The 25,411-nt window shown below is 45.4% G+C and overlaps 1 protein-coding gene across 10 annotated transcripts in view; it reads right to left on the reverse strand.

Moving 5' to 3' along the window:
- The window catches only part of PLCB1 (phospholipase C beta 1), a 1,208,816-nt gene that overhangs the window by 90,514 nt on the left and 1,092,891 nt on the right, over positions 1-25,411 (reverse strand). For 7 of the 10 annotated variants that reach the window (XM_033937380.1, XM_033937379.1, XM_033937386.1 and 4 more), the window contains one exon: positions 8,427-8,474. The exons of the other annotated variants lie outside the window; for them this stretch is intronic. In XM_033937380.1, the coding sequence (XP_033793271.1) occupies positions 8,427-8,474 (48 nt within the window). The remainder of the gene's footprint in view (positions 1-8,426; positions 8,475-25,411) is intronic. 10 annotated transcript variants of the gene reach the window in all.

A 25,411-nucleotide genomic window follows, 5' to 3' on the forward strand; every position in this document is an offset into this window, starting at 1 on the left:
TGTTTAGGGGTGGCACTAGACTTCGGCATCACTAGGCATTGCTGGCCACGATTCTACAACGACCCTAGGCACTGGAAATGTAGACCTGTAAAATCCTGGCCTACGTTTCTGGCGCCTAGGGTCCTTGCTAGCCATGATTGACACATGAATCAGCCCCTAAGAGCTCATGTACTAATCCAGCACTAATCAACACACAGTAATATAGCTGCACTAAATAATTAGTGTAGGAACACATACTCTCCCTCCTTCCCAGGCATGCCCTCTGTAAGAAAAATTAAAAATATTTTTTAACTTGCTGTTAAGCATGCGCCATTTTGGAATTTACCACAGGACACTTGAGCGTGCCCTGCAGTAAGGGTTCTTTTTACAAAGGTGCGCTAGCGTTTTTAGCGCAAGCACCAGATTAGCACGCACTACCTGAAAAACTACCGCCTGCTCAAGAGGAGGCGGTAGCGGCTAGCGCGCGGTATTCCGTGCGTTAAGGCCCTAATGCACCTTTGTAAAAGGAGTCCTAAGTCATTTTAAACTGTAGTAATCATTCACTAGCACTTACTACAACTTAGTAAAAGAGCCCTATACTTAACGTGACCATTTAAAAAAAAAATCAAAACGGGACATCTATTAATTTTCAGTCCCGCTCCCAATCCCGCCCTATCCCCACCCCCAATTTCTTCCATTCATTTTTCATGTACACACAATATCTTGTATTAATGGTAAACATTTAATTATAAAAAAAGATAAATGTTAATTATCATTTACGAGTTTTGGTTTTTTTTCAAAGAAGTCAAGGCAGATGACTTTAAAATATGCAATGTCACCTCAGTAACTATAGAAAAATAGACAAATATAGTGCAAAATATAGACAGCAGATATAAATTCTCAAAATGGACACATTTTGATCACTAAATTGAAAATAAAATCATTTTCCTACCTTTGTTGTCTGGTGATTTCATGAGTCTCTGGATGTACTTCCTTCTGACTGTGCATCCAATATTTCTTTCTTTCTTTCTTTCTCTAGCCCCATCCTTTTGGGTCCAGGTCTCTCTCTTTCTTTCTCCAGCCCCATCCCTTTGGGTCCAGATCTCTCTCTTTCTTTCTCCAGCCCCATCCCCTTTGGGTCTAGGTCTCGCTCTTTCTTTCTCAAGTCCCATCCCCTTTGGGTCCAGGTCTCTCTCTTTCTTTCTCCAGCCCCATCCCCTTTGGGTCCAGGTCTCTCTCTTTTCCCTTGTTACCCTCCCCAGATCCAGTGTCAGTTCTCCTTTGTACCTTTGTTCCAGGTTTCCCTCTCTCTCCCTCCTCTGTTATGATCTTGCATCTCCCTGTTCTTCCTCAAGGTCTCCCCCTGTCTGAACCTCCCATAGTCCTGCATCTGCCTCCTGTCTTTTCCCTTTGGTCCAGGTCTTTCTATCTCTAGCCTTTCTAAACTGCTTACAAACCCCCTCACCCCTTTCTCTGCCTCTTTCTCTCCTTCCTTCCTTCCTCCCTCCCTCCCTCCCTCTTTCCTATGTCCCCTTCACTGCCTTCCAGCCTTTGTCCCACCCCCTCCCCCGAAGTCAGCCAGCCTACCTCCTTCCCTCGCCGAAGCCAGCTAGCAAGCCTGCACTTACAGTTTCATTCTTCTTCAGATCTCTGCCGCCGCAGCCCACTGCTGCAACAACCGCAAGAAAGGAAGGTCCAGCCGCCGGCCCAGAAGCCTTCTCCCCAATGTCAATTCTGACTTGGAGAGGAAGTTCCGAGCCAGCCAGGCAGCAATTGGCTGGCCCGGAACTTCCTCTCTGATGTCAAAATTGACGTTGGGGAGAAGGCTTCTGGGCCAGCGCCTGGCCCTTTCTTTCTTGCGGTTGTTGCTGCGGCAGGCGGGGAAGCAGGGAGAGAGCCCATTCTCCTACAATCGTCTGTCCCGTTGTCACCACCCACAGCTTCGGGATGCTGTCTCTCAAAACGGGACATTTCGGCATCCCGAAGCTGTGCGTGGGGACAACGGGACAGGGGATCTGAAAAAGGAACAGTCCCATTCAAAATGGGACATATAGTCATCTTACCTATACTGACAGTATAGTCATAATACAGTACACAATTGGAACAGCAAGTAAACCTGGAAATTAACTAATTAAAACATGGTAATGTAGTGCCCTATGCTTAAATAGCAATCAGTGCCCTCTTTCCTGCTGCTAAGTGGATGACATTTTTTTCATACCCTGCATGCCTCCTCTGACAGCTATATATATTTGTTTTTTTGAATGTGTATGTATGGTGGGGGGTAGAGGGGATTTTCTTGGCTTCATATTACTTTTACAAGGGTAGGCTTGGCCAGTAAACCAAGCCTTTTGTTAGCTGCCTCAGCATTCACATCATGCACACATACTGCAGTGCTGAGTAACACATAGCAAACTTTATCTAGTGTTTTTGAGCACTGAGGATTGGCTTTCACATCCATTTCTGAAGTGCAGCATATTGCCTTCCAGGCTCTGACTGCCAACACGAAGAACAGGATAAATATTCAAAGCAACAGAGCCAGAAAAGTCACTTGGTTCTCACTGTTTGACTGCAGTTTTGGCATATCATTATTTTGAAGTCTGTTTTTCTGTCAGTTCCCTGCCATATCTAATGCCACACAGATTCTATGGATTACAATGAAGAAGGCAATGTGCCAGTTTAGTGGTGGTGGAATAATTAAATGCCCTTAATTTAATAAGAAGGTGTAATGTCCCTACCTTCTACATTATACGCACACACACATACTGTACACGGTGCCACATGGAAAATGTAATGTATGTGGGTAAACCTCACTATAAATGTGATGAGATCCATTTTTAAAAAACCAAGAACCAAAAAAAACTTCAGCCATATTGGAACACAATTACCACTTTATTCTAGAACAGGTTGCCTACATGCCTGTTGCTTGTCTAAATTTATAGGACAGTAGCTTTAGTGCCCTCAGTCACTATTCTATAATCATGTGCTAAAATCACTTAGGAGCCTGATTCTATATATGGTGTCTAAAAATTGGGGTTATATGCACCTTATAGAATCACACTTATATATATATATATGGGTTACTCGCAAACCGAGGTTTGACTGTACTTGATCATTGTTTTTCTTTGACATTTTTGAGCCATAGACCATAGAAGTCTGCCTGGCACTGTTCTTACATTCCAATTACTTGAGTTTCCATTGAAGCCCACTCCAGCCTATCCCAATCTATCTTGTCATATATGAGACACAGAAAGCAGAAGTCTGCCTGACATGGTCCTCATGTTCCAACTACTAAAATTGCAGCTGAAGCCCTTGCCAGTCAATCTTAAACTATCTTGCCATATACCGTATTTTCACGCATATAACGCGCGCGTTATACGCGTTTTTACCTACCGCGCATACCCCTCGCGCGTTATACAAAATTTTTTTTACATAGTTCCCACCCCACCCGACGCCCGATTCACCCCCCCCCAGCAGGACCGCTCGCACCCCCACCCCGAACGACCGCTCGCACGCGCTCCCACCCGCACCCGCATCCACGATCGGAGCAAGAGGGAGCCCAAGCCCTCTTGCCCGGCCGACTCCCCAACTCCCCGACAATATCGGGCCAGGAGGGAGCCCAAACCCTCCTGGCCACGGCGACCCCCCTACCCCCACCCCGCACTACATTACGGGCAGGAGGGATCCCAGGCCCTCCTGCCCTCGACGCAAACCCCCCTCCCTCCAACGACCGCCCCCCCAAGAACCTCCGACCGCCCCCCCAGCCGACCCGCAACCCCCCTGGCTGACCCCCACGACACCCCCACCCCCCTTCCCCGTACCTTTGGTAGTTGGCCGGACAGACGGGAGCCAAACCCGCCTGTCCGGCAGGCAGCCAACGACGGAATGAGGCCGGATTGGCCCATCCGTCCCAAAGCTCCGCCTACTGGTGGGGCCTAAGGCACGTGGGCCAATCAGAATAGGCCCTGGAGCCTTAGGTCCCACCTGGGGGCGCGGCCTGAGGCACATGGGCCCAACCCGACCATTGGAAATGCCATTGGAAATGCCATTGGAATTTCATCCATGTTGATGACGTCCTTTGCAGTGATGCCAAGTTCAGATATTCAGATAGTGCACGGAAAGTCAGGGCGGGTGAACGGAGAGTCGGGACAGCGCACGGAGAGTCGGGGCAGTGCACGGAAAGTCAGGGCGGGTGAACGGAGAGTCGGGACAGCGCATGGAGAGGCGGGGCAGTGCACGGAAAGTCAGGGAGGGTGAACGGAGAGTCGGGACAGCGCACGGAGAGTCGGGGCAGTGCACGGAAAGTCAGGGAGGGTGAACGGAGAGTCGGGACAGCGCACGGAGAGGCGGGGCAGTACACGGAAAGTCAGGGAGGGTGAACGGATAGTCGGGACAGCGCACGGAGAGTCGGGGAGGGCGAAAGGAGAGTCGGGCTGCATGCGCGGTATACAAAAGTTTTTGTACATAAAATCGTGGTTTCTGCACGCTATACCCGTGTGCGCGTTTTACACGGGTGCGCGTTATCTGCGTGAAAATACGGTACTGGACACATTGATCATGGAAATCTGCCTAGCACTAAACTTAGTTCTTCATAGCCGGAGTCATCATCTAAGCACCACCCAATACACATTCAATCATTTAAGATTTTTTTTTTAAACCATCCATTTTCTAATTAGGGATTCTCTGCTTTCTATCTATCTCACCACTCTATCCATGCCAAGTCAGATCAACCATGTCAGAGGGTCATGGACTAGATATTCCAAAGCTGGCGAGAGACATCCAGCTCTGGGTTGGAAGAGGTTGCTTTGTGAGTAACCCTCCTAGCTCCGAGTCAGTGCCTTCTGTGAGTGATTTACAACCCAACTGGTGTAGCCTTTATCCAGATGCAGCACCTATTCACAGCATCCATGACCATGCAGGAAACATGCAGTGCAGTGTTCCGTCAAAATAATGGCATTTGGCTAGAATGTATGAGATGGGCCTTTATTTGCAATAGCAAGAACATTGATCTTTATACTTTGTGCAGTGTACCAGTGTTTAAAAACCAGCTGCTATTGGTGAATCTTTATTTAAAAAATGCATTTTCTTCCTTCAGTGCACATGGAAATGTTTTGGAAGTGCTCAAATGTGCATCAGTGTCTTTCTTCCCTGACTTCCTATTCTCACTCTCTCCCTCTTCTGTTTTTCTCTTTCCTGTCCCCTAGTTCTCATTTCCTATGATATTTCCTGCTCTAAGAGCCCTATCTCCTACCTCAGTAATTGCCCCCCACCCCAACAATTCATGCTATTGTCTGAGCTACCAAAATAGCATTGGAGTTAAAAAAAAGTAGATGTTAAATACTAGGCCCTAAAAAACATGTGTTAAATCGCATGCAGAGGAAGGGTATTGGGCAGTATATTGCAAACTGTGTGCCATGGCACATTAGTGTGCCACAGCAAGATTCCGGTTGTGCCACGAGATACCGGCAAGGAGGAGAGACGCCGGTGCCAGCTGACTGCCTATAAGATGTGCCTCTCGTGGCACTCCACTGGCATGGTAATAGCAAGCTCAGGGCCCCGTCCAAAGGGCCTCTGCACATGCATGGATGTTGACATGATGACATCACACATGGACGTGCTGCCATTGTGTTGACATCCATGTCTTCCAGATGTGGCCCCAAGTGTAGTGTGCCGCAGCTTCAAAAATTCTATGAGATACTGATAGAGGGTAAAGGGTCATGGATTTGATATATTGCCTTTCTTTGGTATAACCAAAGTGAATTTCATTTATTATATGCAGGAAAGCATATCATGCTATTTAGTATATGATTACTAAACCTTACTTTTCATATGGTTTTCTTCATTTACTGTATACACGAGTCAATTTTATACAAATATGCCTATATCTTCAAAAACTGGTTTAGCAAGTATTAGGCTCTTATGCATAGTCACTGTTTAAATGCACAGCTAGACAAGGAGACCCATTTTAGTCCAAGAATGAACATCTCATCTAGGTGGCTAAATTTTGGCCATCTAGATTTAGAATATCAACATTTGGCTGAAAATTGGTCCCTAGTTCACCTTTGAGATGAGATGCCTTTGTTCCCTGGTAAAGTCTCACCTCCAGCTACAGTGCTACAAAGTCCTTCCACTCACCTCCATACAGATTCTCAGATGGCCTCCTCCCTGCCCATCCATAAAGATCATCCAGTCCCCATCTTTCCTTTGTAATTTCAATTATGATTGATTTCGAAGTGTCTTCAGGTCTCAAAAGCAGAAGGGAATCCTTCTCTAGTTATTCATGTGCCTAGATTCCAGTCATTCCGTGGCCATAGAAAATTCCCCCCACCCACATACACACACAGACACTTGTTTTCTGATTAGGATTACCATATATACTCAAATATAAACTGAGATTTTGGGGCCAAAAAAATGGCCCAAAAATGGGGGTCTCGGTGTATATTCAAGTCAGCACTGACCCGCCTCCTCTCGAACCTGTTTGCAGGCCTCTACCGGGCTTGCCATGAGACCTGATCATCCAGTTGTGGCTGGGACAGCCCGATTCGAATTATTTTTATCTCCCTCCTGCCTCCCCTCTGCACCTTAAGTATCTCTGGTGGTCCAGTGGTGGCCAGGTCAGAAGGGATCCCTCCTGTCTCCTGTCCCAGTTCACGGCAGCCAATCAGCTAGCGCCTCTGCACAGGCAGGAGTGATCTTCCTTCACTCCTGCCTGTGCAGAGCCACTAGCTGATTGGCTGCCACGAGTTCTCGCAGCAGCCAATTAGCTAGCGGTTCTGCATGGGCAGGAGTGAAGGAAGGTTTCTTCTGCCGTAATTTATTGCTGGATCACCAGGGATACTTAAAGTACGCAGGGGAGGCAGGAGGGAGATTAAAATAATTAGAATCGAGCTGAGACAGGAGGTGGGAGAGATCCCTCCTGTCCCAGGGAATAGACTTAGTAGATAAGGACAGGTTGTTCACCCTCTCCAAGGTAGGGAGAACGAGAGGGCACTCTCTCAAATTGAAAGGGGATAGATTCTGTATGAACGTAAGGAAGTTCTTCTTCACTCAGAGAGTGATAGAAAACTGGAACGCTCTTCCGGAGTCTATCATAGGAGAAAACACCCTCCAGGGATTCAAGACAAAGTTAGACAAGTTACTGCCAAACTGGAACGTATGCAGGTAGGGCTAGTCTCAGGGCGCTGATCTTTGACCAGAGGGCCGCCACATGAGTGGGCTGCTGGTCACGATGGACCACTGGTCTGACCTAGCAGTGGCAATTCTTATGTTCTTATGAGTGAGTAAGGGGGCTGGATGCAGAGCCGTGAGGTAGGGGGAATAGGATCCAGAGCCTGGCAGGACAGGGCAAGGCAAGGCACTGCACTTGAATATTAACACACACACACACTCCTGGTTTATATTCGAGTCAACCTTTTTCCTCCTTTTTTGAGGGAAGAAAGGTTACTTTGGCTTATATTTGAGTCGATTTATATTTGAGTATATACGGTAATGTCATATCAATAGCCATTACTAATAGAAACTGAAGGGACAATTTTATAATTGGCCCTTTCTCTGCTGTGTGGCGAGATCCTATTTTATTAAGGCATCAGAACACCTAGATTCCATTATAGAATACTAACAGAACCCAATATTCACATACCTTACATGTACATTGGTGCAATTACACCAGCCATTGACCGAGTGTAACTATGGTCATGCAAATATGGCAGGGACATGCATACTGTACAGTATTCTATAAGTTCACATGTATAACTAGAAGCCACACCCATGTCCTACTAATGCTCCATCCATGTCTGAATAGAATAAGAATTCTGTTGATAAGTATATGTGAACCTTTCCAAAGATCATCAGTTAAAAAGATAACAGCAATAATTTTTCTACAGTGGAATTGTCCAATCAGAATGGTGCACAAACAAAGTGTCTTTCAACTCATCTGATAGATCCAAATGCCTTTATTCATCCAAAGTTGTGCAAATTCATACAGTGACTCAATGACTCGACATGTACATGTTTCGGCCTACCCGGCCTGCATCAGGAGTCTTAGGTGTACAATGAAGTGACCAAGATCTTATACCAATCAACCAAAACGTTGCTTCAAATCTTTAAAGCTCTGCAAAACGCCGCGGCCTTTCTACTTGTACACCCAAAGACTCCTAAGACTCCTAATGCAGGCCGGGTAGGCCGAAACATGTACATGTCGAGTCATTGAGTCACTGCATGAATTTGCACAACTTTGGATGAATAAAGGCATTTGGATCTATCAGATGAGTTGAAAGACACTTTGTTTGTGCATCATTCTGATTGGACAATTCCACTTTGGTTTTGCTCTTTTGAGTTTTGTGGTTTTGTTTCCCCTGTTCTTTTGTTTCTATTTTTCTACACCATTATTTTCCAAATAACACAGTGAGATAAGACAATGCAAATCATTTATCATACACGCGAATATTTACCACAGAATGTTCGTTCGTTATGACGTTCCAGTCAGCAAGCAGGATTGTCTTGCAGCGTTAGAGAGAGAGAAAGTCAGGGAGAAACAGAAGGATTAAAATAAACACTGTACTTGAAAGTTTCTCGATCTTATATAACACAGTTGGTACTATTCTGTTATAAACAAGATCTCCAGAATTTCGGGAAAACAAAAACAAAACCTCAGCCCCCAAAAAGAAACAAACAAAAAAAGCCCCAAACAACAATAAAACCACTATTCAACACTTTGAAGCAATCTAATTTTTGTACCACCAGAGTCTAAGGATGGTCTCTAGTGAAGAACTGAAAGAGCTTCAAGTTATGAATGGAATTATCCAACAAAAAACTGAGAACACTCACATACTAAGGGCTCCTTTTACAAAGGTACGCTAAGTATTTTAGCTCGCGCTAAATATTAGCGTTCGCTAACCACGTGCTAAATGCTAACCCGTGCATGTTAGTAGTCTGTGGATGCATTAGCGGTTAGCACGTGCTAAAACGCATAGCGGACCTTAGCAAAACAGGGGGTAAGAGGCTGATTCACTAACATTTCTTTCTCATTCTGTGCCTATGGGAGAAGATGAATCAGGGCCCAGAGTTTCTGTAATGCAGTAAATTAATATAATTGCTTACTTCTAAATGGTGGTTAATTATCGCTGCATCTGCAGAACCATCTTACTTGACTTGTTTATACTGCTGGGTCCTTTTTTCATATCAAATCTCTGCTTTGCTTATACTTACTTGCATCTTCCCCTTGTGAAGCAGGATGATGTGCTTGCATTTCTCCCATTCCTAAGACTCTTTGGTGCTTGCTGGAATACTGCCAGCTTGGAAATTTTTTTTTACTGTAAATCTGTTTTTAGGGCACTCTGTTATTAGTAACAGCTTTAAGAAGATGTTGAAAGCCAAGCTGTTTGTAGATGCATACTTTCGATCTGTCTATCCTAATGTTCTTTGGGCATTTCTGTAACATTTTTTAATACGTTATTGAAGAATTTGCAGGTCTTGTTTTCATATGTGTTGATATTATTTTGAAGCATGATTTGTTTTTGATCTATGTATGTTTATTTGGAAATCGCTGTGACCCCAGGCGGTATATTAAGGGATCCTTTTACGAAGGTGCATTAGGGCCTTAATGTGCAGAATAGCACACCTTCGTAAAAGGAGCCCTAAGCTTTTAAATAAATAAATAACATTCTAAATCTTTACCATGTTATTTAGTTCTACATTTATCTACTGTTTGATTACTGGAATTTATTAACCACCTTTATGAAGAGGTTCACCAAAGGTGGTGTACAATAGGTATAGCCTGGCATACTGCAAACAACTTCCATTTAGTGCTCTTTTGAATGTCATCATTTGAAAACGCTTCTTTTTTTATAATTTTTTAGTTCAATATTTTTATTAAAAGGTTTTCAATATACATCAAAAGCATAAGTACAGGTAAGAAAAGGTAACAAAGAACAAGAAACATAGTCCTGTATCACATATACAGGTATAAAATACAGCTTTTATGCTCTTGGCGGTCTCTACTTTAATTGAAGATTTTTTTTTAACAGTTTATTTAACTTAACAGGAAAACCTAGCTCCCAAGTACACATAAAAATCCACCATAGAAAGCTCCACCATAGAAAGCATCTGTTCAGCAGCCCACACCCAAACTATCAGAAACCCATATGTACCAACTTATGGGGTAAAAACATGAACTCTCCCCGAGACTAAGACGACTTCTCAATGTTGGCTATCTCTGCTACTTTTTAAAACCAATGGGCTAGTGGTGGCGTACCTTCCAAGAATAAACACTTGTATACCTGGCGGCACGTATTGTGGCCAGCTAGTACTCAGTCATCACTAGGAAGGTCCACATCCACCAGTACTTAACAAAGAAAGGGGAATGAGGATGAAAGACCCTTCCCAATTTCCATGGTCCTCTGCCTCCAGGAGGAAGTCATCAGCATGTAGGTCCACCACATTTGGAGATGATCTCCCTGCTTTTCACAGTCATGCTAACAGACCTGAGGTTCCCTCACACATATGATACAGAGCAAAGGATACTTATAATCTAATTATTAATTCAACCAGACAGCACATTGAGATGAAATAGGTTAAAAGTCTAAATGACCTCCTAATAATCTAACGATTCTTACAATTCCCCTACATGATAACCTCTGAATCAGTGTGAAGGAAGAGGTAGAATCAACCACTGGGCTAGGAGAGCACATAAACATTTCTAGGGGCACTGGTGTCCTACATTGCCCATCCCACCCTTGCAACTGTGAGGAACTTCTTGAATCTGCAGGCATAAACTCTCCAACTTCATCTCCAACTTAAACTTCAGAGATTCTTTTAGCTACTCCTATATAACAGTTGCCAAAGAAAGCTCATTCTATTCTGCTCTCATGCACCCATCTCAGAAAAGAATGTACAATAAGATAAGTAAGAGGGAAATGAGGGACATGAAACCCAATATCCTACAAATACTCGTAATTACTTCTTTTCTTTCAAAAATCAGATCATTTGGGAGGAACCTTGGGTCTTTACGGAAATCCTCACCACTAATTTATTTATTTTTTTTTAATTATTGTTTTTTCCTCGTTTCTTGCACTCCTATCACCTAATTATTTCATAACTGCTCACACAAGGGGCATCTGGGAGTAAATGAGGCTACTGTATTGTACTATATAGATTTTAAAGAACTCTTGGAGGAAAATGACCTTGTTATAGGGCTGTCTGGCTTTGCTTATCAGTCAGTAGGCTTAAGTTAATATAGAACTGGATAGATGGTGTGGATGGCAATTACAATCCTGAACAAACTCTTAATATATGAACAATTTGGTGGTATTTTCAAGGAATAGGTCCTAGTATTTACTGTCCAGTCAATATTCAGTCAGTGTTTTTAAATGATAGCCACCAATATTCATGGCAGTTAGTGTTTTTAAATGATAGCCACCACAGGCTGAATTAGCCCGGATATTCAGTGCTAGGCCATACCTGGTTACCGGCATCAACATTCAGTCTTGGCCCCCATTAGAAAGTACCCCAAGTGCCACAGATATTGAATGGCAGAATCTGGACTGATTTCCTATTAACCTACAACAGCCTTTTTCTGTTTTTAGTTAACTGGGTAGATATTCAGGTACTGCCTTGAAAACCTACGTTTCTACTCAGACTCCACCTTGGACTGCCCCAGTAGTCTCAAGTTACCGTATTTTCGCGGATATAATGCGCACCATTGTAAAACGCGCACAGGGGTATAGCGCGCAGAAATCACGATGATATGTACAAAAACTTTTCTATACCGCGCTCAGGCATATAACGCGCATGCTGCCCGACTCTCCTCTGGCCACCCCGACTCTCCTTTCGCCCTCCCCGACTCTCATCTGGTTGCCCCGACTCACCCTGACTTTCGGTGCACTGCCCCGACTCTCCTCTGGTTGCCCCGACTCACCGTTCACCCGCCCTGACTTTCGGTGCACTGCCCCGCCTCTCCGTGCCTGTCCCCCTTGAAGTCCTGTCCCCCCTTGAAGGTCTGCCTGTCCCCCCTTGAAGGTCTGCCTGTCCCCCCTTGAAGTCCTGTCCCCATCCTGAAAGCCTGATGCCCCCCCTCGACGTCCGATTCTTCTCCCCCCTCGGCAGGACCACTCGCACCCCCACCCCGAAGGACCGCCGACTCCCCGACTATATTGGGCCAGGAGGGAGCCCAAATCCTCCTGGCCACGGCGACCCCCTAACCCCACCCCGCACTACATTACGGGCAGGAGGGATCCCAGGCCCTCCTGCCCTCGACGCAAACCCCCTCCCCCCAACGACCGCCCCCCCCCAAGAACCTCCGCCCGTCCCCCAGCCGACCCGCGACCCCCCTGGCCGACCCCCACGACACCCCCACCCGCCTTCCCCGTACTTTGTGTAGTTGGGCCAGAAGGGAGCCCAAACCCTCCTGGCCACGGCGACCCCCTAACCCCACCCCGCACTACATTACGGGCAGGAGGGATCCCAGGCCCTCCTGCCCTCGACGCAAACCCCCCCCCTCCAACGCCCGCCCCCCCCCAAGAACCTCCGACCGACCCGCGACCCCCCTGGCCGACCCCCCCACCCCCCTTCCCCGTACCTTTGGAAGTTGGCCGGACAGACGGGAGCCAAACCCGCCTGTCCGGCAGGCAGCCAACGAAGGAATGAGGCCGGATTGGCCCATCCGTCCTAAAGCTCCGCCTACTGGTGGGGCCTAAGGCGCGTGGGCCAATCAGAATAGGCCCTGGAGCCTTAGGTCCCACCTGGGGGCGCGGCCTGAGACACATGGTCGGGTTTGGCCCATGTGCCTCAGGCCGCGCCCCCAGGTGGGACCTAAGGCTCCAGGGCCTATTCTGATTGGCCCACGCGCCTTAGGCCCCACCAGTAGGCGGAGCTTTAGGACGGATGGGCCAATCCGGCCTCATTCCTTCGTTGGCTGCCTGCCGGACAGGCGGGTTTGGCTCCCGTCTGTCCGGCCAACTTCCAAAGGTACGGGGAAGGGGGGTGGGGGGGTCGGCCAGGGGGGTCGCGGGTCGGTCGGAGGTTCTTGGGGGGGGACGGTCGTTGGAGGGAGGGGGGTTTGCGTCGAGGGCAGGAGGGCCTGGGATCCCTCCTGCCCGTAATGTAGTGCGGGGTGGGGTTAGGGGGTCGCCGTGGCCAGGAGGGTTTGGGCTCCCTTCTGGCCCAACTACACAAAGTACGGGGAAGGCGGGTGGGGGTGTCGTGGGGGTCGGCCAGGGGGGTCGCGGGTCGGCTGAGGGACGGGCGGAGGTTCTTGGGGGGGGGCGGTCGTTGGGGGGAGGGGGTTTGCGTCGAGGGCAGGAGGGCCTGGGATCCCTCCTGCCCGTAATGTAGTGCGGGGTGGGGTTAGGGGGTCGCCGTGGCCAGGAGGGTTTGGGCTCCCTCCTGGCCCGATATTGTTGGGGAGTCGGCGGTCCTTCGGGGTGAGGGTGCGAGTGGTCCTGCCGGGGGGGGGGATGTATCGGACGTCGGGGAGTCGGCCGGGCAAGAGGGCTTGGGCTCCCTCTTGCTCCGATCGTGGATGCGGGTGCGGGTGGGAGCGCGTGCGAGCGGTCGTTCGGGGTGGGGGTGCGAGCGGTCCTGCTGGGGGGGTGAATCGGGCGTCGGGCGGGGTGGGAACTATGTTTAAAAACTTTTGTATACCGCGCTCAGGCATATAACGCGCGAGGGGTATGCGCGGTACGTAAAATCACGTATAACGCGCGCGTTATATCCGCGAAAATACGGTAAATGCCATTGAATATCTACTCCTGGCCTGCACAGAACTATTTGTGTAGGAATCTATTCTGTTCAGTTAAGTAAGCTGATTATTGACCACAGGCATAGTCAGACCTCAAATTTTTGGTGGGCCACTGGGTAAACTGGGTGAGCACAGGTGGTCTCCACATCCCCTCCCCCACAAACCAACTCAAAGTATTATAAATACCTGAGCCCCCAAGCTCTACCAGCTGTAAGAGTCCTCTGGCATCAAGAACTCCTGCCTCTCCCCCACTTACTCCAGATTGCAGCTCTGTCCATGCACTGCCACTGCCCTGCCATCCCCTCCCTTCGTATGCTCAGTTTCTGTCCATATTCAGGCTGCCCACAGGTCCAATACCTAATGAGCAAAGATGAAAACCAAAACGAGCACAAAGGAACATGAAAGGCGGGACTCTGGATTCCTCTGCTGTGACGGAAAGAAAATTATCAGGTAAGAACATAATTTTTCTTTCCTTGTCATCAGCAGCAGATGAATCCGTGGGATGTAGCAAAACAGTCCTAAATAGGAGGGACATTGAACTGAATGTAGCAAGAAGGGCATACCAAGTGAAGGATGTGAATCCAGGTGAAGCTATGAATCCCACCGAAGGAAAGCTATGAATCCCACTGAAGGAAAGCTATGAATTTCCATGAAGGAAAGGCCCAAAACTGTGTACCAGCCCTCCAAAGGGCAAGAGCTGTTCCACTCAATCCAGGAGGTAGACAATGAGAATAAGTCTGCCAAACTTCAGCAGTGAATAACCCGAACCCAAGCTACCATAGCACCCGGAAGCAATAAGGGAGCACAGCCCTTTATGGACATGACTAGAAGCACCCTAGAACAAGACATGGAAGAATAAGATGTTCAAGCCCCACAGGAGGGAGCTGCACCATGGATACGGAAGCCAGCGAAGAATATACTCCCGAGAGCTGGCCCAAGGCAGAACAGCGGATATGCTCAATATCGGAAAGAAGTTGAGCATGGCAGAGCAAATCAGGGCAGCATTCAACAGCCAGAGACCAAGTCGTGCTCTACAAAGGAGCCATACTAGGTCTTAAAGCGATGGAAGCACGCAAACCTAAATTGAAGGAGTAGTTCACAGCAAACAGCAGTGGAAGCCATGCTAAGTCAAACCACGCCCTATAACCAGTGACTTAGCTTGGCTCAAGATCCAGAGATGAAGCCATGCCCTATCAGTGGAGAAGAAGCGTTGCCAAACAGATCATTGGGGCTGCACTCTACATCTAGAGATGAAGGCAGCTGGAGTCATGCTGTCCATCTAGAGACAGAGCTATGTCAAATAGGCAGTTGGAGCCGTACTCCACATCCAGAGATGAAGCTGTGATGAACAGGCAGCTGGAGCCATGCTCTATATGTAGAGATAGAGCAGTGCCAACCAGCAGCTGGAGCCATACTCTACATTTAGAAATGGAGCCACGCCAAACAGGCAGCCGGAGCCTCACTCTACCTCCAGAGATGGAGCAGCGCCAAACAGACAGCCAGAGCCATGCTCTGCAGTCCCTGCTCAGAAGAGTTGACAAGCTAAATGATCAGACAAACCTTGTAGTGGCTAAAAAAAAACCTGAGTACAGAAAGACTTTCCAACACTGCGACGAGACCATTGAGAGCAAACATACTGTACACTTTATACCAGCACAGAATTTGGTTTGGTCCATTTAAATGTAACTGGGAACTTGATGGCAAGCCAGATTCCCATTCAACTGGAATGAAGAGATATACAAGAGGACTCACCCAACTAACTTGACTGTAGACGCAATCAGCAGCCCAAAATCAGGAAATGGGATATTGCTGGGGAAGCTGCCGAGACCGCATGACAAACTGGCGACATTAAATGCCCAAATGAAAAGGGCGCCAAGGAAAGCACTGCTGGCAATGTCACGGCACCGCAATTAGGTCCCAAATTGTGGTGCCTTTTCATGGGACCTTGGGAGTTCTTTTGCTGCACATACTGTAGTTGGCCTATTTTTCTTTCTTTCTTTCCTTTTTTTAAACTGACGCAATACCGAGACGGGCAAGGCAGGAACATTTGTCAGCCAAGAAACAGGCGAGAGCACTTCGAACACAAGGTACCCTGAAGACCCACCTTGAGCTGTTAGGCCAAGATGTCAACCCCTAACCCTGCAGAGGCGTAGCACAGAAGCTCGTGGATGACCATCGAAGAGCTCTGATGAAGGAAACCACATGCCATGGAAAAGCATAGGGAAGCAATGAAAACCCAATGAAAACCAGGCAGAGAAGGATACCACCTTATGTTACTGCACCACAGCTTTCAGCCCCACCCCCCTCTCCCATGTGCGGGAAAACTGCTGCCTTGACTCGGTGCTGCATGGCTTGATAACATCGCTGTTGTGTTGAGGACTCCTGTACAACTACTGACACCTGAAGCCTAAACTAAGCCCAGCGGGAACAGCTGTACTCACCGTGGAAAGCTGGAGCCCTCACCAGCTCTAAGTGCAGTACCTCGAGCAAGGTTCCCATCTGTCAGTCCATGCAGAAGCACATCGACTGTCTGCTTTGATTGCTCTCCCGGGCCCTACTGAAATAGAAACTGCTCACCAATGTTTTGTTTTGTTTTTTGGGAGGGGGGGGTTGAGTGAGGATGGATATAAGCAACCATAGGGAGGGCAGATGGGTGGGTAGGGACCCAGCACCACCAGGTGTACCCAGAGCAGGAACCCTAAAACAAAAACCTACATCCTAAAGATCAAAATGTAGACCAGTCAACTGGAACACTAAAATCTCAGCTGAAGTACAAAAGACTGCACCATTATGAAAAGAGTGACTGGCATGGCTGACCCATACTCAGTTCAAATACAGTTGTTTTATCAACCGTTATTAAAAAGATGCTTTTGAATTGACTCAGGAAAAAAAAGAAGATCTGATACCTTTTTAAGCCAACTGAAGTGCAGGTTTAATAATGGTTGAAAGAGCAAGTGCCATTGTATGGAACACCTGTAAATGTGAGCACTGAGAACTGGTTTCAGGATTGCACACTGTTTCGCTTAAGTTTCTAATCCTTTGGGAAAATGAAATAATTGCAGTGGAAAAGAAGGGCAAATAAGAATGATCTTCTAGAGGAAATTTAAAATTGGACTCTACACTATTTCAAATATAAAAGCAAACATAGCTTTGATTTGATTTTTTATGTTAGCATAGATCAGTGTAGCAGACATCATTTTTTTTGAGGAAGAAAGGGCAGTGGAGTTACTAACGAGGCGGTGGGGGGGGGGGGCATCAAACCTACATATTCCTCTTCTCTTTCCACAACCATCTCAATGTGCCATAGCCAGCAGGGATTATGTCCCAGCTGCAAGGAATAAGCTGTTAAGACCATGGCAACATTTTTCAGCCACTGTTGCTACATACTGATGGGATCTCGTGACATCAGCACCACAAAGCACCCCACCTGTACTGACCATGCTCATAGCCAGAACAATTAGCTATGGATTTCATCAGCTAGTGGAACTTAGGTTATTTAATGATGTGATTGGCTGCAGGGAAGGAGGAAGGGGGAGGGGTGTAACAAAAAAATATTGGGGCCCAGGCCCACCTGTGGCTATGTCCCTGGACCACACAATATCCTGTTACAGTTGTGAATCTCACTGGCTTTATATCTTGAACATTATGAACAAGCATATAAAACTGTGCTAATAAAAATATTTTTTCATAAACTAAGAACAAGTGGAGCAACACATTTTGCAAATTCCCCTTTTCATAACAAAATGCCAAATAATGCATTTTTTAATATATTACATTAATGGACACTATTAACTATTTTTGCATGTAAAACACCATTTGAAAATATTTCCTTTTTTGACATAAGTACACTTTAGCACATAATTGTATTATTCAAATTAACAGTTAATGAGTTGCAGAGATGCAAAATCATGGAAAACAGTCTATTAATTCCTAACCTATTACAAAGCTATGCCTAAAGAACCCTATTTACTCAGCTGGTGTACAATTGCCATGAGATTCACTAATTTGTGGTACTACATGATTGTGGATTAGTGAATTTCATGTTGTCTAAAAAAATTAAAAGACTTAATTTCCATCTTGGCAAAATTAGTGATAGTATCGTGGTGATGGGCATGTTCCCCCTATCCTCACCCTGAAGAGGTACGGAAGACTATCAAAAAATATTACAAGTGTTATTTCTTTGTTCTATAAATGACAAATGCCTTCCTACCCTATCCCTGGTATCTGCCTGCTATTAATAGGCATCTAATGGTAGTCTTATGGTACTACTACTAGGGGTTACAGCTAGAAATAGCATGAGACTGTTGCTAGATGTTCAAAAGAGTCACCATACTGGGACAGACCAAATGTCCATCAAGTTTGGTATCCTGGTTTCAACAGTGGCCAATCCAGGTCACAAGTACCTGGCAAGATCTTAAAAGAGGATGGGGATGCTGGAGATGCATTGTCATTTTTTGGGTACTGTATTTATTAACACTTTTCCTTACTGCTTGAGGGTGTGTGTGTGTGTGTGTGTTGGTGGGGGGGGGGGGTGCATGTTTCTCATGACTTCACCATCACTAATTTCATCATGGGGAGAGGAAGGAGGCAAGCCGTGATGCATGATAGGCAAATTTTTCACTTGCTATGGTGAAATAATGTGCATTAGGGGCCATTAACATACTCTGCAGACTTTTAACCCATATTTATTGCCTTTGGATGCATATTATTGCATAATAAGGGTTAGTAAATCGGCTTTGCAACTTGGATTAAGCATTATCCACCATAAACTTTGCATATTATATACTGTATGTTCTAATGGAATTAGTTTGGTAGAAAAATTTTGTGCAAGTTTGCAAATCTGATGTAACCGCAAGCACCTAAATGTAAGGTGTGCCAATGCCAGGTTACATTTGGGATTCTATAACAGAATCTGGGTGCTTCCCATACAGTATAAATGCACCTAAAAACAGGGGTCCATTAATTGCTTAGAGGAGATAAATCACAACTGGGGAACCCGTGTACATATTACTTGATGTAGCAGTGGGTTTCTGAATAGTTATAAATTTACAAATTAAGGGCTGGATTAGCACTACCACATCAGCAAGTGTTAACAATGCATTAATATGTATTATTTACTGCTGGTTCCTTATTATGCCACTGCATCTATATAAAAATACCCACAGATTCTATAAATGGCGCTCAAAAATGCACACTATTCTGAGATATGCATGTAAATAAATTAACTAATGAGCCAATTAGCATCAATAATTGGATGCCAACAACTATTGGCATTTATTGGCAACAATTTGGATTTTCATGCATATCTTGCTAAGTGTTATTCTATAAAGATTCACATGCAAATTTTAGCGCACAATTAAAAAGGGGAAGTGGCCATGGGAGGGTCAGAGGTGTTCACTAAAGACACATGCATACCAGTGCCATTTTGGTGGAGAAATCGGCTCCAAGCACTATTCTATAAATGACACATAACTTGGATTGCCTAGAGCAGGGGTGTCCAACCTTTTGGCTTCCCTGGGCCGCATTGGCCAAAAAAAATGTTTCTGGGGCCGCGCAAATGTTGCAGCAAGACAGAGGAGGGAGCCGGCATGATGGTAAACACCCGGGGGCAGCAGAGGAAAACACTGTATCGCCCTCGACCGGGGCCGCACAAAATACTTCACTGGGCCGCATGTGGCCTTCGGGCCGCAGGTTGGACACCCCTGGCCTAGAGAATGGCACGGGGATTGAGACCTGTAGGTATCCAGGGGTACCTACAGTAAATCCATGGTAAAAAAAAATTGGGGACATTTTCCGTGGATGCAGGAGCAAAGCTTTTTACCACCCCATGGAAGCAGCATAAAGCCTTCTCCCATGGTTAAAAAAAATACTTGCAATTACCATGGGTCTGGCATCTCTGTCTCCCTTCCTGCTACCCTACTCATACATTATGGAGCCTCTGAGCCCCCACCGCCAATCTTCACAGGCCTGCTCTGGGGCCTTCCCTCTGTCAAGAGTCGCTCCTGATGCAATTTCCTCCCCAGGGTGGTGCAAACTGGAAGCTGGACGAAGGAGATAAAGAGAGTGCAGGACCCACAGGATAGGGTGGCTGGTTTAGAGGTTGGGTACTCTATGGCTAGGGGGTGGTTTCTCTAGTTGTACTCCCCTAATACCACCCCTGGCATGCGTGATCTTTATATTTCATTACTTTTCATGCTGTCTGTAAACGTCAATTGTTTCAAACATACTTATTAATTTGTATTGGCATTTATGGTTTTTATTAAATTATATATGTGTGATATATGTATTTGATCAGTACACACCAACACCAGAAAAAGTATTTTAAGGCAAAAGAAAAGCCTCAGACACGGAGAGGTACTCCCACTCTTTTCCACCCAAGCATCACTGGTAAAAACTTTCGCATATAACTTATTGCTGGTAGGTTGGAGCCTGAAAATAGTCAAAACTAACTAGAAAAAACAAGCTAGTTAGGAAAGAGCCAGGCCGACGATCGTTTTGTGGCTTTTAAGCCACTGCTTCAGCACTGTGACATCAACGCTTCAGACTATCCTGCAATAATACAAAACTATAATCAAAACATGCTCAGATACCTGCTGCAGATGAAAGGAACAAAAACTGCTTTCCTTTACTCACAATTCACAGAGTGAAACTTCTGCTTGCTAGCACACTTTCAAAGGCACCAATGCCTTACTGGAATACCGTAGGGAACAGACTCAAGGGGATATGATCCCTTTTGTTTCTAAATTTAATCAGATGTCCCCTCGGGTGAAACGGGTCATAGAGACACATGCTGGGCTCCTACGGGTTCACCCCTGTTTTCAGGAGACGAGGATCCTTTTTGCTTTAGGGAGGAATAGAAATTTATGTGACATCTTGAGTCCCGGTGTGTTGCCAACAGTGTGCGTGGAGGGTATTCAGAATGGTGAGTGGGGTCACCACAGTTGTGATGGCTGCTCCGTGTGCTCCCTGATGTTAAACACTGATGTTTAACACTGATGTTAAAAGACATCCGGGCCAGTCAGGTGACACGGCACATGACCAGTCACACGGATGAAAAAACTAGCCAATCAAAGCAGGGGGGAAACAAAACAACAATCACAGAACTGTCAAATGCAGAGAATTCACAACTGTAGAAAAACTGATCATACAGGAGGACATCTTGAGAATAAATGACAAAACTGTGAAAATTAATCAATATAGAACCAATCAATATTTCTGTTTAATCCATGGGGTTGCACAGCCCGGAGCTTATAAATCCAGTGTTGTTCTCTTCTCTGCAGCTGGAGTCTTCTATTACCATCCCACGGATGACTAGGAATATGGTCCAACACCACACACTGTAATTGAGAAAAATCATGACCATGTGTGCTGTAATGCTGCAACATCGGGGCAGAAACAACCCCTCTTCAATGCGCTTCTGTGTTCATTTAAGCGCAATTTGAGTGCACGTGAAGTCTGCCCTACATAAATCAATCTGCAAGGAGAGACAATGCAGTACACAACATGATCAGACTCACACGAAGTATGGAATTTCAAAGAATAGTGCTGCCCATCTCCTGGGTTGACAAATTCACTGCAGATGATCATGATGTCACAATTTATACATTTGTCATAGGGACCATGTGACCTATGACCCCACTATTCCCACTCCTGCTGCATGACAAAGTGGGACTCAACATTTGCTTGAGATTTTGAGTTCTTTTATAGGAAAAATGTACAGTATGTGTTGAAAAAGCAAGCAACATCTTGACCAAGCTCCAGTGCTTAAGAATGCTCCTCCTTACTTGATGGACTTTAGTACTGTAGCTTAGTACACACTTGTTAGTATTCTTATCACTGGGCGGAGGAGCGGTGTCCACAAGTAAAAGGCACGCTTATAAGCCTTGCGAACCACAAAGGAGGGATAATCCCTGTCCAGAAAACATTTGGACAAAACTTTAGATTGTCTCTTGAGCTCCTCACGAGATGAACAGATCCTTCTGTAACGAAGGAACTGCGAGAAAGGGAGACTCTGTGTCAACTGTTACTAGCGACGCTGTCTTCTTAACAACCTGGGAGTGGGAGAACATGAGCCTATCAATGCAACTTACGTCAGATTCTTTAGCGATGAAATAAAAAAAATGATCACAGAAATACTGTAAAATACCACTTATATAGAACAATACACATCAGTATTGTTAATCCCTTACACCAGGGGTGCCTACACTTTTTGGGCTTGCAAGCTACTTTTAAAATGACCAAGTCAAAATGATCTACCAACAATAAAATAAAAAAAAAAAACACAACACACACTGTACACATAGAAAATGTTAATTATCATTCCTATTCCAGGGTTTTTCAAAGAGGTCAAAGCAGATGACTCTATGCACTATCACCTCAGTAACAACCATACAAAAATAGACAAATATACCCCCCTCCCTTTTTACTAAATCACAATATCAGTTTTTAGAGTGCAGGGAGCTGCGCTGAATGCCCAGCGCTGCTCTCGACGCTCATAGGCTCCCTGCGCTAAAAAACTATTGTGGTTTAGTAAAAGGGGACTTTAGTGTAAAATATAGACAGCAGATATAAATTCAGACACATTTTGATCACTAAATTTAAAATAAAATCATTTTTCCTACCTTGTCTGGTGATTTCATGAGTCTCTGGTTGCACTTTCTTCTTCTGACTGTGCATCCAATCTTTCTTCCCTTCTTTTAGCCTGTATGCTTTCTCTCCTCCAGACCTCATTCCTTCCCCCAACTTTTCCTTCCTCTTCCCTGCCCTTTCTTTCTCTCTGCCTCCCTTTCTTTTTTTTCTGTTTCTCTTCTTTCCTTCTGTCTCCCTGCCTGCCCTTTTTCTTTCTTTCTCCCTGCCCTCCCCCAAGCCACTGCCATCGGGGACCAGGACCCAAACCGCCACCAATAACAGGCCCCAAACCGCCACCAATAACAGGCCCAAAAGCCGACGCCGCCCCAAGCTGTCCCTGCTTCGGCCGACCAGCATTCCTCTCCCCGACGTCAATTCTGCCATCGGCGAGAGGAAGGTTGATTGGCCCAAGATCGCGATCGACCTATTGGGGGAAATGCTGCCGGGTCCTGCCTTCGCGGAAACAGAAAGTAGGCAGGACCCGGCAGCAAGAAGAGCAAATGCTTCACTAACCTGTCTCCCGCCTTAGCCCATAGCGAACGCTTGCTTCAGGGCTCTCAACATGTGCGTGCCGGCTTCCCTTCTCCTCCCCCCCAGGACATAACTTCCGGTTTCTGAGGGAAGAGAAGGGAAGCCGGCACGCACACGTTAGAGCCACGGAGCATAAGTTCGCTACGGGCTGAAATCTCCAAGCCGGTTTTTTTTGTTTTTTTTTAAATGTTCAGCAGCGGCGGCAACAGCAGATGATAGCTGGGCGGACCGCCCAGCTAAAAGGCCCTAGAGAGAACACTGGAGAGGAAAGCTGATCGGCCCGGTAGATCAGGACGGCAACACAAGTCTATCACGGAGCCCGGGATGGGCTCCACGATCGACTCGCTTTGCCTTCCTGAGCTACTGGTCGATCGCGATCAACGTGTTGGGCACCCCTGCCTTACACTGTAGAGCTTACTCTGCGGCCTCAGAGATGGAGCCTACGCACAGCAATACAGACGGACATGAACTAACTGAGGTTTTAAAAAAAGACTCCCACAGTGAAGACTATTCAACAAAAAGATAAGTTGTGTGGTCTAGTTTTTCAAATTTGGACAATATGCACAGTATTCGCTGAAGATTTTTTGAAAACGCATTACATCTTCAGTAGTGATTGGTGAAGGGTTTATAGTAGCTCTAAGATAAACACTATATTTAAAAAAATAGCACAAAAAAAGTATAAAAAGTATTATTGGCCAATGATTGGAGCAGGAGTATTACATCTACGCGGATCATCTCAGCTTGTGCGTAGGTTCCATCTCTGTGGCCGCAGAGTAAGACCTACAGTGTAAGGGATTAACAATACTGATGTGTATTGTTCTATATAAGTGGTATTTTACAGTATTTTTGTGATTGTGACATATACCGCTGGGTTGTATGATTTTAGGTTTCATAAAAAAAATGATGTCAGATGCCAAAGAGTAAATGCCGATGGCAGCAATATGACTTCAACACAACAGTGGGAAATAAGTATAGAAATGTAAGAGCTTTTAAATAATCCCTTTGTCTGCTCTTTGCTCCTTCATTTAAAGCTAATAACTGACTAATTTGAATAATTTTTAATATTTCTTTTGGCTATTGGTTTTTTAGAAAGCAAATATGAATAACCACCTCATCAGGTTGCTAAAACTGCTTATTATTACTTGTTTGTAGAGCCTCGACCCTGATGAAGACTGAGTGAAACACAACCGTGTTGGGAGAGGCATTTACTAAACTTTAAGATAAGTGAAAAATATATTTATGTTAACCTAAAAAAATTTAAATAAGATTGAAAAAATGATTATATATGCATGAAGATCCAATGAAGATGATGGCTCATGCACTTACTATTGCATGAGTTGAGAAACATAGAAACATGATGGCAGATAAAGGCCAAATGGCCCATCTAGTCTGCCCATCTGCAGTAACCATTATGTCTTTCTCTCTCTCAGAGATCCCACGTGTCTATCCCAGGCCCTTTTGAATTCAGCCCGCTGAGGATCAACTGTAAAAAAACATCACAACATATAAATGTAGGGGTCTTGTTTCTCGATATGGTATTGAATTTATAACCCCTATCTCTGAATAGCCTATGAATATTGATCCTACATTCATCTTTGGCATTAACTTTTAATATTCAACTTTCTTCCATTTTTCTGCTTTCTTCTCAAAATGTACTTTTCCATGTCTTCCCTTACCATCTATCCATGTGTACCATCTTTCTCTCTTTATTCACCCCTATTCCCATCTATCCATAAAAAGCATTTTTTCTCTCTCTCTTCCCTGCCACACCCTGCTGTGTACCATCTCATCCCATTCTATCCCCTTCCTCTCCATCCTTGTGCATCATAGTCTAAGGCATCTAGAAGCTCCACTCTAGGCTCATAATCAGCCTCTAGTTTGACAGGTAAGGCCTTGTCCAGCTGTCTAATATATTTAATAAAAGACAGTCCTTCAGATGGAGATCTCCATTTTGGAGGGATGGATTTGAAGCCATATGATTCCAGTGCAGAGAGAGTGGGCTCACACTCAGTGTCAGTATGGTGTCGTGAGAGATCAGAGTCAGCCATAGGAACCTCAGGTGACTCTCTATAAGAAGAAGAATGTTGAGGAGAACAGTGAGACTGATGCTCCTCGATGTCTTTGGTACCGATCCGATGAAGACGATGAAAAGGGGTGACAGTGTAACCCCCTCCTTCTCAGACTGAGGTAAAAGGTATCCCTCTTGAAATAAGATTTGTTTTGTAGTCGTGCACACCGAGGGTTAAAATTGATACCTTTCCCCAGGAGAAGGGGTGAATTACATAAACAAAATAATAATATATAATAATATGGTATAACCTTGAAATAAAAATAGTTATTAAACATATAATAAAATAAATATAAAGAAGCACTAAGGATTCAGAATTTAAATTAGAAATAATATTTAATAAACAAATGCTGTAAATCAAATCTAAACAAAGAGATTCTACTTCCCCTCTGTAAAGTTCTTCTTTTTCCTCAGATTTGGGTATTTGAGGCTTTATGTTCTTGCTATGTAGGGGTACCACGTAGGCACGCAGT

The sequence above is a fragment of the Geotrypetes seraphini genome, chromosome 3, assembly GCF_902459505.1.
Source record: "Geotrypetes seraphini chromosome 3, aGeoSer1.1, whole genome shotgun sequence".
Lineage (NCBI taxonomy): Eukaryota > Metazoa > Chordata > Amphibia > Gymnophiona > Dermophiidae > Geotrypetes > Geotrypetes seraphini.